The sequence below is a fragment of the Sceloporus undulatus genome, chromosome 1, assembly GCF_019175285.1.
Source record: "Sceloporus undulatus isolate JIND9_A2432 ecotype Alabama chromosome 1, SceUnd_v1.1, whole genome shotgun sequence".
Lineage (NCBI taxonomy): Eukaryota > Metazoa > Chordata > Lepidosauria > Squamata > Phrynosomatidae > Sceloporus > Sceloporus undulatus.
Genome location: NC_056522.1, coordinates 184,377,484 through 184,393,515, shown reverse-complemented (window position 1 = coordinate 184,393,515; position 16,032 = coordinate 184,377,484). Strand labels below are relative to the sequence as shown.

The window sequence follows — 16,032 nt, the reverse complement described above, 5'->3', positions numbered from 1 at the left end:
AGGGCAGTTACAGCAGTCTCAGACTGGGTTATTTCTGCAGTGTGGATGCAGCCCAGTATTTAAGTTCCACTTGTACTGAAATAAATTGTTTAAAATCCATTAATATGACTATGATATAAACATCTTAGGAACAGAGCTTAATGTGCCAAATGATCTATAATGAATATAATTGTCATAAGAACATTTTTAGACACAGTCTACAAAATGTGTCCTAGGAACTCCTAGAACTGGCTTTCCATAAGATGAGAGAACAAAGGCATAAGGATGCCCTGAATCATGTTTCATAGTATAGCTGCCAGCCACCCTCCATCATCTGGGGCTAAAGAAAAACCCAACAAAACCCTGATTTCTCATGCAGCCACTCTACAGACCAAGATATTAGGGTTAATTTGCACTCTTCCACTCTGTGGTTCATCTTCATGTTTCATTTTCTGTCAAGGAACTGCTGGTGGCCTGGTGACAAACCAAACGATGGCATGGGGGCAGTCCAAAGTAATAATTCTGAAAGTAAGATGGCTTACTGGGTGGATGCTATTATGTAATTCCATGCATACCTTCCCGAAACTGTGTATAAAAAAGCTCTGATCAACCATAATTGGATTAGAGATACCAAAAAAAAAGGGGGGGGAGGCAGCAGTGAAAAGTCTCATTGAGTTCCTTGGGACAAATGTTTAGGAATATACTGTTCAAAAGGTGATGCCCATATGCTGCAGTATTTTGGAATCCTGAAAAAAAGATTTGAGGATGCCTGTCTCAGAGTAAATTCATTAAGTGCTAGTTATTATCCATGTAGCCAATAACAATAAGGAGGAGGTGGAGGAGGAATCATTCCCTCAGTGGTGTGTGTGTGTGTGTGTCCTCATCTCTCTCTCTCTCTCTCTCTCTCCCCCTCTGTGCACATGAGAAGGTGGGGGAGTATTTTTACTTCTGCTGGTTGCATTAGAAACAGCCCCCTCCACATCTCGGCTGAAATATCTGCTTCAGGTAGATTGCATTGCCAGGTGTGCAATCAGCCTCAGCACCCTACGATTCCTGGTTCAAGGAAAGATGGCAAGAGACAAAGAAAAAGCCCACTGATTTTTAGCTGCAGCAACAGTTTGTTCTCTCCCCACCATCATGACGCTTCTCTCCAAGGCCCAACCTTTTTATAGGGGGGAGTATCTTTGAACCCACTGGGCTCTGCTGCCCATTTCCATCGCAGCCAAAGAGAAGAGGCACTTTCACTGTTTGCTGGGGTGGGGAGGGGAAGGAAGGATCCAGCTGCCCTCCTCCATTTCCCAAGGATCAAACATTTCAATTCCTCTCTGGTTTGAGTGCTGGACTACAACTCTGGAGACCAGGGTTCAATTCCCAGCTCGGCCATGCAAACCAGTGGGGGGCCTTGGACAAGTCACACTCTCTCAGCCTCCCTCAGCCATGACACACACACACACACACATACACACACCTCTGATAGAGTTTTTGCTTTAGGGTAGCCCTGAAGTTGGACACTGCTTGAAGTCAGACACAACAACAACAACAACAACAACAACAAGAAAAATCATCATCATCATCTACAACAACAACAAGAAGAAGACACAACAGCAACAACTACACTTGATCTTAGCCAAAAGGCTGAGAAGCGATACTTACAACAGCAACAACAAGCATAAGACACAATCACAACAGCAGCAGCAGCAAGACTCAGCAACAACAACTACAACTACAACAGCAACCACCACAAGACACACTTGTTAGGGAAAGCAAAGAGCTGTCTTCTGGAGGCAGGATGAGAGAGAGAAGAAAGCTTTTGGAGAAAGAGACTGTTCCATTCCAGGAAAGCAAGGATCCTCTGTCTGTGTCAGTGTGTGCTTTTGGGGGACTGGGGCGGGATCATACCGGTCTTATGGGACGGGTTTAACCCGGATTCTGGAGCTCAGCCCCCTTTGAATTGAGCTGGTTGGAAGCAGCCCTTTGGAGGAACAGTGGAGCTTGGACAGCGCAGCGTTTTCAGCACTCGGACAGCTCCCGCCGCCGGAGAAGGACCGAAATTTCAGCACCTGGACAGCTCCCCCATTGGAAACCTCCTTGGAAAGAGATCGCAGCTGCTGAGAAGGAAAGGACAGCTGTCTCCTGCCTCCCTGCTTCCACGAAGACTCCTCACCCTCTTTTGCCTCCATCCCTCCAGGACTCCTCCTTGGACCTCAGCAGGGACCAGACTATGAGGCCAGCCAGCCTGGGGCTCCGGGCTCTGCCGCTCTTTTTTTGCTGTGAGTAATGGCTCCCTGCCAGCCAGGGCGAGGGGCAGCGAGGGGTAGTGGTTTGAGCCTTGGACTAGGACCCTGGAGAGTAGGGTTCGACTCCCTGGGTGGCCTTGGGCAAGTCACACTGTCTCAGCCTCCTCAACGGAGGAACAAAGGGGGTCTCCATAAGTAGACATCGACTTTGAAAGTACAGTAACCATAACAGTAACCACCAGCAACTAAGGCAGGTTTCTTTCCTCTCCACAAAAAAACCCCAGCCCCACTTTCTCTCCCCACCTAGTAAGTCTCTCCTCCGTTATTACGTGTTATAACAGCTCTTTTGGGAAACAGAATAAGCAGCAAATGAGACTGCCATGTGTGTGTGTGTGTGTTTGACAATAAAACTAACCCCTTTGACTTGCCAGTAGAGCTTGCAGTGTGTGTGTGTGTGTGTGTGTGTGTGTGTACAAACATAGCCCCTTTGATTTTACAGACCTAACTCCTGTGATCATTATTATTAATTTTTTAATCCCAAAGCCACTAGACCCCCTCCGATCTGGGAAGTCAAGCAGGGTCAAACCCGGTTAGTAATGGGATGGGGGGCCACCAAGGGGGAAAAAAAATAAAGGTGCTGTGGGCTGTATTGCCGGGAAAGGCCATGGGAAAGCATCTCTGGGCATCCCTTGCCTAAGAAAGCCCCGTGAAATTCAAGGGGTCGCCATGAAGGCATACACACAAGCGTCCATCAGCTGAACCCTAAAACAATATGTGTGTGTGTGTGTGTGTGTCGCTCTATCTCTCTCTCCCTCTCCTTCTCTGTGTATTGGTGTGTGTGTGTGTGTGTGTGTGTGTGTTAAGGTTCAGCTGAGCTGGAAAAAGAAAATTTCTGCTTCACCTGGACCAGTGACTCTTCTTCTTCCCGGTGGAAGGATCTGCTGATGGACACGTGTGTGTATGTGTATGTGTGTATCTCTCTCTCTCTCTCTCTCTGTGTGTGTGTGTGTGTATGCCTTCATGTCACCTGTCGGTTTATGGCGATCCCTTGAATTTCACGGAGCTTTCCTAGGCGAGGGATGCTCAGAGATGCTTTCCCATGGCCTCTTCCCGATAAATACAGCCCACATCACCTTTATTTTGTCACAGGGCTTTTCCTATATATATAGGGAAAACCCTGTGACATTCAGGGGGTCGCCATAGACAGGCGACATGAAGGCACACACACACACACACACACACACGTGTCCATCATCAGATTGAGCTCAAGATATATATATATGAGAAAGTCTTCTTCCCTCTTTGTTCCTCTTCCCAACAGATGCACTTCTTCCCGGCAGCGCGGCAGAGCAAGAAGTGGAGAACCTCTCGGGCCTCTCTCCGGACCCTGAAAAGGCGATTTTTGTTGTTCGTGAGAATGGCACGACTTGCCTCATGGCGGAATTTGCTGCCAAGCTGATCGTCCCTTACGATGTGTCGGCCAGTAACTTTGTGGATGTAAGAACCCCTTCCCTTCCCTTCTCTTCCCTTCTCTTCTCTTTTCCTCCCATCCTCTGTTTCAGCTCCTCCTAAAAGCCTGGGGTTTCAATATTTCTGGAAACAGGCTACTTGTTTCCAGTCGAGGCGCCTGCGTGTAAATAAAATCCGGACCAGGTTCCTCCTTACTTAGTTCTTGTATGTTGTTAAGGCAGCGTGACACTTCTTTGGTTCGGAGTCCCCTCGCACGAATCAAGGGAAATTAAGGGCAAGCAAAGGACCCACACCAGCTAGTTAGAGGATGGAGTGAGAACGGAGTTGTACTAAGGTCCAAAACACACACTGCAGGAATAATCCAGTTTGAGACCACTTTACCTGCCCTGGCTCATTGCTAGGGAATTCTGTAGTTTTGTGAGAGTCTGTCAGAGAGAGCTCTGGTGCCACTACAGTTCCCAGGATTCCCTAGCATTCAGCCAGTGCACTTAAAGCGGTCTCAAACTGGGTTATTTATGCAATGTGTTTTGGACCTAAGCCTCTCCGCATTATACGAACACACACACACACACATGTTACCACCAGCATCACTACTAGCTGTTGTTTTCCAGACCACAATCCATATCTTTGTTACTCGGTCATAGAAACCCATTGGGTGCCCTCTTGGGCAAGTCACACTCTCTCAGCCTCAGGGGAAAGGGCCATGGCAAACCTCTTCTGAAGAAATCTTGCCAAGAAACCCCCGTCGTAGTGTCCTTTCATTAGAGTTGCCAGAAGTCGGAAAGGATTTGGAGGCAGATAAACCACAACAAAAGCGCTCCGAAGTTGACTTCCCTCCCTATGTACCTATATATGAGTACATTGTACCTATGTAGAGTGAGGGTGTGAGTACATAGGTACTCATCGCCATCTCCTGGGCGCGTTGTATGGCGGTGGGAGGCTCTAAGGGTGACCACAGGTCCTCCTTTTCTAAGACATGTCCTCCATTTCAACCTTCTGCCCAAGAGGAATCCCCAAATGTCTTCCATTTGGAGCATAACTGAGAAGCATACATTTCAGTTTCTGTTTTAGCTTTTGTTAGGCAATATCCTCCATTACCCCCTCGTGCCCTTTGGGAAAGCATTCAATCTCCTATAAGCCTTCATTATTATTGCGTCTGTCTGTCTGTGTATCATGTTGTAGAAAAAATAATAATGAAGGCTTATAGGGGATTGAATGCTTTCCCAATGGGCGCCACGATAAAATCATAGAATCATAGAATCATAGACTCATAGAATGATAGAGTTGGAAGAGACCATCCAGTCCAACCCCCTGCCATGCAGGAAATCTCAGTCAAAGCATCCCCGACAGATGGCCATCCAGCCTCTGTTTCAAATGCGTTGGGGTATATGTGTGTGCATGTGTTTGCATACACACATGTATCGCCGCATTTTCCCCTCCTGCCCCTTGGAAAAGCATTTATGCCCCTTGGGAAAGCAAAGAGATAGAGATAGAGATATATGGAGAATAGATAGATAGATAGATAGATAGATAGATAGATAGATAGACAGACAGACAGACAGACAGACAGACAGACAGACATATATCTCCCCCAGGTCTATATATATATATGTTCAAGGCCCACATGTTCAAGGCTATGTGTGTGTATGTGTATATGTATATGGTTGTGTTGTGTGTTGTGTATATATGTATACACACACACACACACACGCATTCATGCCCATTGGGAAAGTATACACATACAGAAATAGAGATGGAGATATCTATCTATAGATATATGGAGCTAGCTAGCTAGCTAGATAGCTAGATAGATAATGAGACGGGGGAGATATCTACAGTATCTGTCTATCTATCTAGCTAGCTAGCTCCATATAGCTAGCTAGCTATCATCTTAGTAGAAAAATAATAACAATGTAGGGTGATCGGGGACTGCATGCTTTTCCGGTGGGCCTGCCTGAGTCTATGGGCCTTTTTTTCCTGCAGACGATCTCGGAGCAGGCCTCCATCCCTCTTTCTCGAGGGGCCGAAGAGCGAGGCAAGTGCGGCGCCAACGAGTCGGAGCTCCAGCTCTCCTGGATGGAGAAGGCCTACACCCTCCGACTCTTCTTCCTCAAGGTAAAGGCAGGAAGGAAGGCAGGCAGGCAGGAAGGAAGGAATCCATGAATGAATGGCTGAGTGCAGAAATGAATACAGTATATGAACAAATTCTGAAAAGGAAAGAAAGGGGGAGGAAAAAAAACTTGGGAAGATGAGCAAGATCTTGGCAAGGGGATCTTTGGCCACCAAAGTCTCTTTTCTTTCTGGGTTCCCTGTCAGTTTCATGGCTCAGTGCTATGGGATGGTTCAAAAACCATTGCCTTCTCTCTCCTCCTCAGACAGATAGATAGGTTTTTCCTTGCATGCAAACTCCTCTTTGTCTTCCCTCTTTAAAACATCCCATTTGGTCCTGCTGAATCTGTTGTATTTTTAATGTATTTTAGATGCTGTTTTAATGTTGTAAGCCACCTCCATCCAATTGGAGAGGCGGGATATAAATTATTATCATTATCATCATTATTATGTGATTCTTTAGGAAGTTTTCACACAAAGCTATTTGTGTTGCCTTGGAGTCAGCCTCAGTCCTTAGGGAACATTGGTAGACAAAAAAAGGCTGCGTCCACACTGGAGAAATAACCCGGTTTGGAACCGCTTGAACTCCTTTCTGGCTCAAGGCGATGGAATTCTGGGAGCTGGCGTTTGTTGTGGGGCACAGAGGGCAGTTAAAAGCGATGCCAACCCGGGTTATTTCTCCAGTATGGACACGTTTCTGCTGCCCTGATGATTCAAAAGCTAGAGACCCTAAGAGGCTTGGGAAACTTGAATCCCCAACGAGACTCGGGGCATGGTCGTTTCTTGTGGCTCCAGGACTTTAGAAAGCCAAGTAGGTCATAAAAGTCCAAACCCCAGCATCGCATAGCATTGAGCCATGGCAGTTACAGCGGGTTCAAACTGGGTGCAGTTTCTGCAATGCGGATGCAAGCCTAGAGCCCTGGTTCTCTCTTGGCCAAAGGGAGGGAGGGCAAAGGGAAACTCCCTTGCTCAGATCCAACATTTTGGTCTTTTCCTTGGCCCCCCTTTTCCCGGACTTTGCAGGAGAGTCGGAACACCAGCAAAGGCCCGGAGTCCTGGTGGAAGATGAACAAGGTCCAGTTCGCCTACGATTCCTCCGAGCGCACTTACTTCAAGGCCGCCGTCAACCGTAAGTGGCCCTTTAGGCATGCCCTTTGCCTGTTGGGATCTGTAGTTTGGGGGGGGGGGGGGGGAGAAGGCACCGCAACATGGAGGACATCCCAGAAAAAGGGAGGGCAAAGCTCCACACACTCCTAATAGGAATGTCAATAAATGCAGGCTTTTTGGTCCTGCTCCCTTTTGACCTTCCTCCTGAGCAGGAGGCTGAATTGTAGGACACGTCCTGGAAAAGGAGGAACTCTGCTCCCTATGGATGCTTGTTGGATGAAGAGAAGGGGAAGATCGGGGTTCCTCCCCAGAGCCTTGCCTGGGTCTACCCTTGCAACGACAACCTCCAAGGCGAACCTGCCTCCTTCCCCTTCTTCTTATGGTTGCTGTGTGCCTCCAAGTGGTTCCCGACTTATGGGAGACTCTTAAAAAAACTGTTTCTTGCTTTCTGTTAGGGTTGAGTCACAGGATTCAAGTGCATTTGTAGTGGGATGGATTGTGTTTTTTGAGGCAATCCTCTAACCATTACACTATGCTGCCTCTCTCATTCATCACTAGATGAGCTTATAGTTGGCTGCGTAAACTTTCTCTGTTGACAAAGTGTGAGAAGGTTTTTAGGTAACATGACAAGTCTGCTGATATGGATGATCTGTGTGAGATGTTGTTTTATCCGTCATCGAATTTTTAACCATGTATTTGGGAACTCTTTTGAAGGCATCACAGGGTCTTCTTGGCCAGGTTTGCTCAGAGGGGGCTTGCCATTGCCTTTTTACCCTTCAGGCCGAGAGAGTGTGATTCCCCAGTTGGTTTCCATGGCCAAGTGGGGAGTCAAACCCTGGTCTCCAGAGTCCTAGCCTAAGGCTCAAACCACTAAACCCAGCTTCCTAGGCCTGCTCATATTCCTCCATCCGCTAAATGCGCACTGCGGCTAAACCCGACTTTGCTTCTCCTCCTTCTCCGATGGCTTTCCCTTCCTCCAAAAACCTTCTTCCCAGACTCGATCCTTCTCTCTGGGATCCCTCTTGGTCTCTATCCCCCTTTTGCCCCGTTTAGGAAGATTTATAGAAGGCATTTCCTTCCGTTTTGCCAGACTGCGGCAAAGTCGCCTCCTGGATTTGGCTTTTCTCTCTCTCTCTCTCTCTGCTCTTTTCGTGCCACGATCCGGCCTCCTTCAGCTCTTCTCCAAGGAGTAAGAGGGGCAAGCTTTTTTTAAAAAAAGCCTTTGGGATTTTCAAACCATTTGTTTCCCAGGGGTCACTTGGAAACCTCCAAAAAGAAAGGGCAAAACCTCCTTCCCAACATTTCCTGTAAAAAAGAAAAGCCTCAAATCTTGTCAGCTTTCCAAAGAGCAAGTGGCAGTTGGACTCAGCAGGACTTACTCCTAAGGAAACATTATGCAGAGAGATCTTGGAGCACCTTTGAGACTCACTGAAAGAAAGAAATTGGCAGCAAGAGTTTTCCTAGGCTTCAGTCTACTTCCTAGGATGTATTCATGATTTAAGATTTAAGTAGATTTTAGTCTACGAAACCTCCAGCTGCCGATTTCTTTGCTCCAGTGAGTCTCAAAGGTGCCACAAGATCGCTCTACATACGTATGGCTGTATCTTTGAATGCTAAGGAAACAGGTTTGGGATTAGGTGGCAAGTGTGTCTGAAGCCTTTCCATTGAAAAATGAAATGAAGCTGCAAGAAAGCGGCCTTCCTGCAGTATTAAAAGGATGTGCAGAACAGCAAATGACCAAAAGTACTGACTTCTTGTCTGAAGGAAATTTATTTCCCTTCCACATTTGCTATTTGATCCTATTCACTACTAGAGCAACATTTCTAAGACTTAAATAGCAATTAAAAACACTGACATGTACAGGGTTAGTATAGGATGCTGTCAGTCCCTGAAATTAAAACTGCTCCCCATTGGTAAATATTTATTATTATTCAACTCCATAGTATTTAACTCCACTTTCACTTTCCAAATCCTCGGAGGGGGATGGAAGGAACCCTTTTGTAGCCCTCATTGATAATCTAAGTGCAAGCTGTACACCAGGGTTGCAAAATGCTTTGTTTGAATGCACAGTTTTGGGCTCCTAAATCTTACGTGACAATTTTGCCCTTTCAAATATGGCTACCAAATTTTTTTGGAAATGCATTTTGAGGCTGATACTGTGATGTTGTTATTATTATTATTTTTAAATTGCAATGCAGGAATCTTAATTTTTCCTTTATGAAAAAGACACTCAAAATTTCTTATCATGGTCCAAACACTCTAAAACGAAGACAACAATGATAGTTAAAATGATGATAGTGGATGGCGATGGTTTTACTTTGATGGAGTAGCTGCCATTACTTGAAACAAGAATGAAAATGGTTCTGTTTCATTCTCTTGTCTGCCTCACTATCATCCCAGTCTAGATGTATATTTTCTTGGTATCTCTGTTACAATATATATCTGCAGTGCAGGATGTTTGGAGGCGTTCAGTTATTTTGTGAGTGTCTGTGTGTCTCTCTCTGTGTGTGGTTGAACTGAGGCCTACAAAAGTTATACAAAGTCTTCACATTTTTAAAAAATTAAAAGGATTTCTGACTATTTTCTGTCAGTGGTTGCTAACATTTGGAAGCTTTGAGGCTGAATTTTAACTGTCTCTGTATAAGGCATTAGGAAAAGTAATTTTTGTATTAAAATAAATGTAGGAAAAATTAAATTATGACATTTAAGAATGATTGGAAAGACTTTGATTTCATCTTAGCGGGATTTGTTGTCCCTGTATGTGGAATCATAGCTTAGCCATGGTAGTTGCTCAATGACTACTACCCATACATTAGTTTGCTGCTGCTACTGCTGCTCTCACTGCTACTACTGCTATTAAGCATCATATGTGCAGATTTTGAGAACATCTTCACTTGTTAAGTCAAAGACTTTCCATTAGGTCTTGTGCCTGAACCAAACTGCCATTAGGTCCAATGAGAATTATAAGAATGCAATCCTTTGCATTCAGCCCAGAGAAAATCTTTGAGTGGGTCTTTGCTTAGCCAGCCTTCTGCAACACAAATTGCCAGACTGGCTAGGCATGATGGGCATTGTAATCCATTGCATTTGGAGGGTGTTAGGTTAGCAAAGGCTTAAACCAGGGGTAGGAATCAAACACTTCTCCCAATATTGTTAAACTGCAATTCCCAGCAGCCTGGCCAGTTTAGCCAGTGGGAAAGAATGATAAGCAGCAAAGTGTCTTTTCTTTCTTTCTGAATTTTCACAGCTGCTTATTAAGATCCCATTCCTATTCTCTGCAAAACAACATTTGCAGAGGTAGTTTTTTTGTGGGGTTTTCAGGCTATGTGACCATCTTCTAGAAGAGTTTATTCCTGATGTTTAGCCAGCATCTGGCAATATACCTCACTCTCTTCTGTGCCAGCATTCTCTGAAGATGCCAGCCACCGACGCTGGCAGAACGTCAGGAATAAACTTTTCTGGAACATGGCTACATAGCCTGAAAAACCCACAAAAAAACTATGGATGCCGGCCACGAAAGCCTTCGACTTCACATCTGCAGAGGTGTTTTATTGCTGCTGCTGCTCTCACTGCTACTACTACCATTAAGTATCATGTGTGCAGATTTTGAGAACATTATTCTTAAATTAAAGACTTGTACAGAACTTAATAGGTTTCATCCAGTACCATGTTCAACCCCAAATATTGATTTATAAGACGCCTTTGCTGTATTTTGCGATGGGGGCTTCCCTGTCGCATGGCCACTGGCTAAAATGTTGGCTTTATTGGTGGGAATCCTGGATTTAGACAGTGCTTCAGCCGCAGCATTTATGGAATAGCTTTGGGTCTCATTTTCAGCCTAGCCTACCTTACAAAATGTGTCCAAAGATGTACTTGTGGGGCAAGGAGAAGGATGAGGGCTTTGCCTCACCAAATGTTAATTCTTTCTCCCCCACCATGAAATTGTCCTCCTGTCTCCAAATTTCTGCCATAGCCAAGAGTGAAACAATGGAAATCATTCACTCTTACATTTGCTGTGCTTGCATTCCCTTGGTGACTTTGTCTCCCCCTTTCTTTGGATGCATAAACTGTATTTCTACGTGCTCAAGTGAAGTTTTATGTTACCGTAGTGCTAGTATTTTTTTTTAAAGTAAAGGGGGGGACACATTGTAGGGGGAAGCATTCCTATTGGAGAGAAATGCTGTCATTCCCCCCCCCTTAGCTACATTTGAGGCTAAAATGCTGCAGTATTTCCTGAAATTCCTTCTTTTAAACTATCTTTAAAGACAAAGGAGCCCTATCCTTTATTTCACCTGGCAACCCCAAGTAGGAGACAAATATAATGATCCTCGAATAGTATGGAATAACTGGCAACTGTATAATTTATCAGGAGGAAAAACTAAAAATGTCACATCTCTCCTTTTAGAGAGATAAACACAGAGAGGAAGGCATTGCTCGCACTCTGTATTGGAGATGTTGCATTTATATTGTGAGGGTTTGTTTTTTTTTTTTGCATGATAATCACAATTGCCATAATAATACATTAGTTTTTGAACTCTGAACAGCGCTGTAGAACCCCAGTGGGAATTCAGACACATACTAATTATACACGGAGATGCGCATGCTGTGAACATCCACAATAGCACCGTTGTGCTATAAAATAATGGTAAAAACAGGGATTGCATTTCTGACCATACACAAATCTTATCAATATATGAGCTTCTGTGTCCAGAATTCCTCTGGACACAGAATGGCTGTTATGGCTGTTAAATTGATGCGGTCAGCAATAAAGTTTTGTTTTTTGTGGATTTTTTCTAGCTATGAGGCCATGTTCTAGAAGAGTTTATTCCAGACGTTTCTCCAGCATCTCTGGATGGCATCTTCAGAGAATGCTTTGGGTCTCTGAAGATGCCGACCATAGATGCTGGTGAAACGTCAGGAATAAACACTCCTAGAACATGGCCACATAGCCTGAAAAAGCCACAAATACTATGGGTGCTGGCCATGAAAGCCTTCGGCTTCACCATAAAATTTTGGCTACAATCCAATTTGACTGAAGACAATGGTTAAATACTTCATTTGACTTCTATATTTCTCTTTGATTGTTGTACAAAGGCAACATTATAAACATTATGAATTGCTCCAACCCTTCCATGGATGCCATGTCCCAATATCCCACCCGCCCCTTTCTTTTGCATGCATAATCCCCTTGGTATTCCACCATCCCCATCAAACCTCCTATTGGTGAAGAACCACAATATTGGGGGTCAGGGGGCAAGGTTCTGATGTGAAACATATAACACCCCCCCCGGATGCTGTTGGATAGTGCTTTTAAAGTCTGGGCTAAAACCCAGAACAGATTCACTACTTCAGAGACAATAGAGGCTACCAGTCATTCCATTAGCAATAATGACTGCATTCCAAGCATGGAAGAACATCAGATCTAGTGTGGGAGGAGGCTGTGGGTGTCATTTCTCTCTCTTTCTGACTGCAGTAGCATCAGGATTGGTGCATTGATGCTGATTGCGCTCTGCAGTGCTCACATAATACCTTTAGTATCTTCTCAGTAAAATAAGGGGTGGTTGATTCATTAAGGGTGCATTCTTAGACACCCTGTCGAGAGAGTGAGTCCTATTGTACTCAGTGGGGTTTACATCTGATTAGGTGTGTATAAGAATGGTTTCCTCCTCCAATATACGGAAAAATACTCTGACATGTAAAAAAATAGTACTCAGTGATACTCATTCATTGATGTTTCTGTCCTTTTGGCAGCTGGGAAGCACACGGTCACTACACGACATCTTTCAGCTTTGGTTACCCCAGCTGGGAAGTCTTATGAATGCCAAGCTCAGCAGACCATCACTTTGCCCTCCAGTGAGCATCAAAAATCAGTACTTCTCTTGCTGTCAGAGGTCCGCATCCAGCCCTTTGACATCAGCTCTGATTTTGTCTTCAGTGAAGGTAAGGGTCTTTGGAAAATGTCTGAATACCATCTAGCAGGAACTTCTGACCAGGAAAGCAAATGGCTTTGGTAGAAAATGAATCCCATGTTGGGAGAAAGGCTGTATCTATATCCCTTAAATAAATAAACAAAACAAAAACCGAGGTGGGTAAAGAACAGAACCCAGCCTTTAAAAGAAGGCCCACAGTAGCAGAGAAAGCCAGTATCCAGAAAATACCTTCCCTCCAGCCCAGGAGAAGCAGATTATTTCTGTTCCATTCATGTTTCATGGGTGCACATTCCATTTTTGCCTGCCTGCGTTGTTTAACTTGCTGGATTTCTAACATGGATTTTGGGACTGGTGCATTGCAGTTTCCAGCAGCTTCATAAGTCACAAAATGGGCATGTGTGTGTAAACGTCCATAGCTGCATGATGCACTGGCCCACACTTGGTTGTGGCCAAAATATGGTTCACTCTATAGCCCTTTCACACAACTGAAATTATACTGTATGTACGTTGAAATGGTGAATAATGGTGGAACTTGGTACTACTGATACTTTTAGCTACACATTAGTTGTACTTGGTGGTGGAGGATGAAAGGCAAAAGGAAAAGGAACAGGAGGAAATAACTGCTTTCCAGGTAGTTATTTATGCTGAAATATTCTCTGTGGACAGTGAATTGCAATAATTGCTTTTGCAGAGTTAAGATTTAATTGCACATGTATCCTAAATGTGGATTCTAGAGAATAAAAGCAATGCGCATGTGTGTGTGTGTGTGTGTGCATATGCACATGTGTATGCACATGCATGCATGTGCACGTGCACGCGTGCACACACACACGGCACAGTTGGAGTGAATAGGGGAGGAGACGGAAATAAATCCTCCCCTGCTCTTTCTTCATCCCCCCAGAAGTGGAACTGAACACCAATATTGAACTCTTGAAATGTTCCTGAGTAAAAATGTTGCCAGGAAGACTTTGGGGGTTGGAAATTTTTGACAGTCCACCAAATTAAAGAGAAAGGCACAATATTGCAAGTAGGTATGGAAAGAATACTTGTGTACAGGGATGTAGCCAAGGGGGGTGTTCTTGGGGTCTGGACCCCCCCTTCCATTAGAAAAATGAATGGTGTGTGCTGCTGTGCTGCCGCACCCAAGCCCCATTATAATGGTGGCACTTAGTCTGGAACCCCCCCCCCCCTTCCTAAAATCCTGGCTACGTCCCTGTTGTGTATATTTTTAAAAATCACTTTCCCTATCAAGTCAGGGTTTTTCGATGCTTGAGAAATCCTGTTGGGTGTCCTTTGTGCAAAGATACCTGCAGCTTTTCTTTTGTTCAGGAAACATGTTTTCTGTCCAGGGAACAGTGAATATTTCATAGAAATATGTGCTTTCTACACAGGGAAATCATTTTTATTCCAGTGCAAAACATTTCTTTGAAAGACACCCCAAAAACCTAATAATGTTTGAAGACTATGCAATTTTTTTCATATGTTTGTTCTGTGGGGAGAATAGTGAGAAAATTATTTATTATCGATTGCAAAGATAAGGAATATGGAGATTTACATCTCTGGTTCTAAGTTATTTACCAGATTCAGAAGTGTTTCCCTCTCTTACGCTGGCCAACTGTAATTGAGCATTTCTCTTCATGAGAAATTTCTCTCCATGACATTCAAGGGCATCAGATGTCTATGAATTTCCCCCAATCCTGCCCAGTATGCAAAAGGAATGGAGTGGGGGGGGGGACTGGGCACCCTGGCTTGACTGAACAGACATTTTTTTGGCCAGGGAAAAGCCTCCTCTAGATACCTGTCCAAGTATTTAAAAACCAACCAGAAATGTCTCCCCTCTTGCAAGGGGCTTTGTAACAGACAGTAGAGAACGCAAGAGCTTAGCAGTAATAATTAATCATAGTTCCTGCAAAATATTACAAATCTGGACCAAAAAGGGTACAACGTCAGCAGGCCTTGTCCAATACCTCCTCTCTCTGTTTCACCTTCTTTGGTTCTCTTTCAGAAACATTTGGACGGAAAATGTTTCCCAGTTTCTGTAGCTCATTGTCTTCCCTATATAATAACTATTTTACTTTTCCTTTGGTACAAACAATTTGTGGCACAACATGGAGGAATTCCTCTTTATGACGCATTACTCCTTCCTCTTATCCAATGATTCGAAGCAAAGAACATAATTAGCTTTGCCCAGAACTGATAAAATGACTCTAATCTGTAAAATCCCTACTAAATATTATGGGCTGACTCTTCTCCTTTATTTCCCCCATGATTCATCTGGTGTTAAATAGCTACCTGCAAGAATTCATCCTGACCTTGATTGGTCAGTTTAATTTGCCCTTTGAGAAGTGCATAGCTACAATAGAAGTACTTTCTTGTTGTGTATGTTGTCGTTTTAAATCTTCCTTGTCTTGAAGTGACTGGCAGAGTCAAGATAAGACTAAACCACAATACAGATCCCCATATGGGTGAACTCCTTCTAAGTTCCTCTGTGTAGCTCTTGAAAAGAATACTACACAGGAAATCAGTTGACTCAGTTCTTTGGCTTAGTCTGAAGGCTGAGCCTACCCTTGCATTGCCTGGATGGCAAATATATTGCTTGGGAAAGAAGCGAGGTAAGAAGGGAAGACAGACAGACAGGCAGACTGACTGACTGACTATTGAATGGAAGCTCTTGAAAAATGATCTGCTGCATAAGATTGGGTTCTCCTGTATCCTAATGGCAGGGGGACATGTAGCCTACATACAACCACACTATTTCTTGGAAGTCATCCTTCCTCTTTTTGCAGCTTCCCACTCACTGGCTGCACACTCATTGTGCAGTCAAATAGACGTTTTTGCTCACCACCAGCCAATTGGCGTAGCTGGTGAATCGCCCACCCCCTTTCTGCATATTTAGGTAAGAAGATATAGGCCCAGTTCCCACTTACCTCTTGATTCGATTCCTGAACGGATTTCTGAAACTGGTTCACCAAACAGAGTGGTTCCCACTTTGCACCAGTTTCAAGAATCGGTGCAGGAAGCGACAGCCGTGTCTTCCCTGCCATGCCTCCCTCTGTCCTCCTGGCCATACTGGTAGGCTGGGGGCAGAGGAAAGGCTAGGACAGAAGGAGAGAGACGGCCGGGAGGACAGAGGACTGAGGATGGAGCAGGCATGGAGGTATGACTGGGAGGCCAGAGAAGCCACTGCCAGTGGGAACCAA

The 16,032-nt window shown here is 44.5% G+C and overlaps 1 protein-coding gene across 1 annotated transcript in view; it reads left to right on the top strand.

Moving 5' to 3' along the window:
• Positions 1–1,654: 1,654 nt before the first annotated feature.
• LAMP5 (lysosomal associated membrane protein family member 5) overlaps positions 1,655–16,032 on the top strand; it is a 16,411-nt gene continuing 2,033 nt past the window's right edge. Inside the window, exons 1-5 of the mRNA XM_042445113.1 lie at positions 1,655–2,249; positions 3,538–3,713; positions 5,670–5,801; positions 6,819–6,924; positions 12,654–12,842. Of these exons, the coding sequence (XP_042301047.1) occupies positions 2,201–2,249; positions 3,538–3,713; positions 5,670–5,801; positions 6,819–6,924; positions 12,654–12,842 (652 nt within the window). The 5' untranslated portion in view covers positions 1,655–2,200. The remainder of the gene's footprint in view (positions 2,250–3,537; positions 3,714–5,669; positions 5,802–6,818; positions 6,925–12,653; positions 12,843–16,032) is intronic.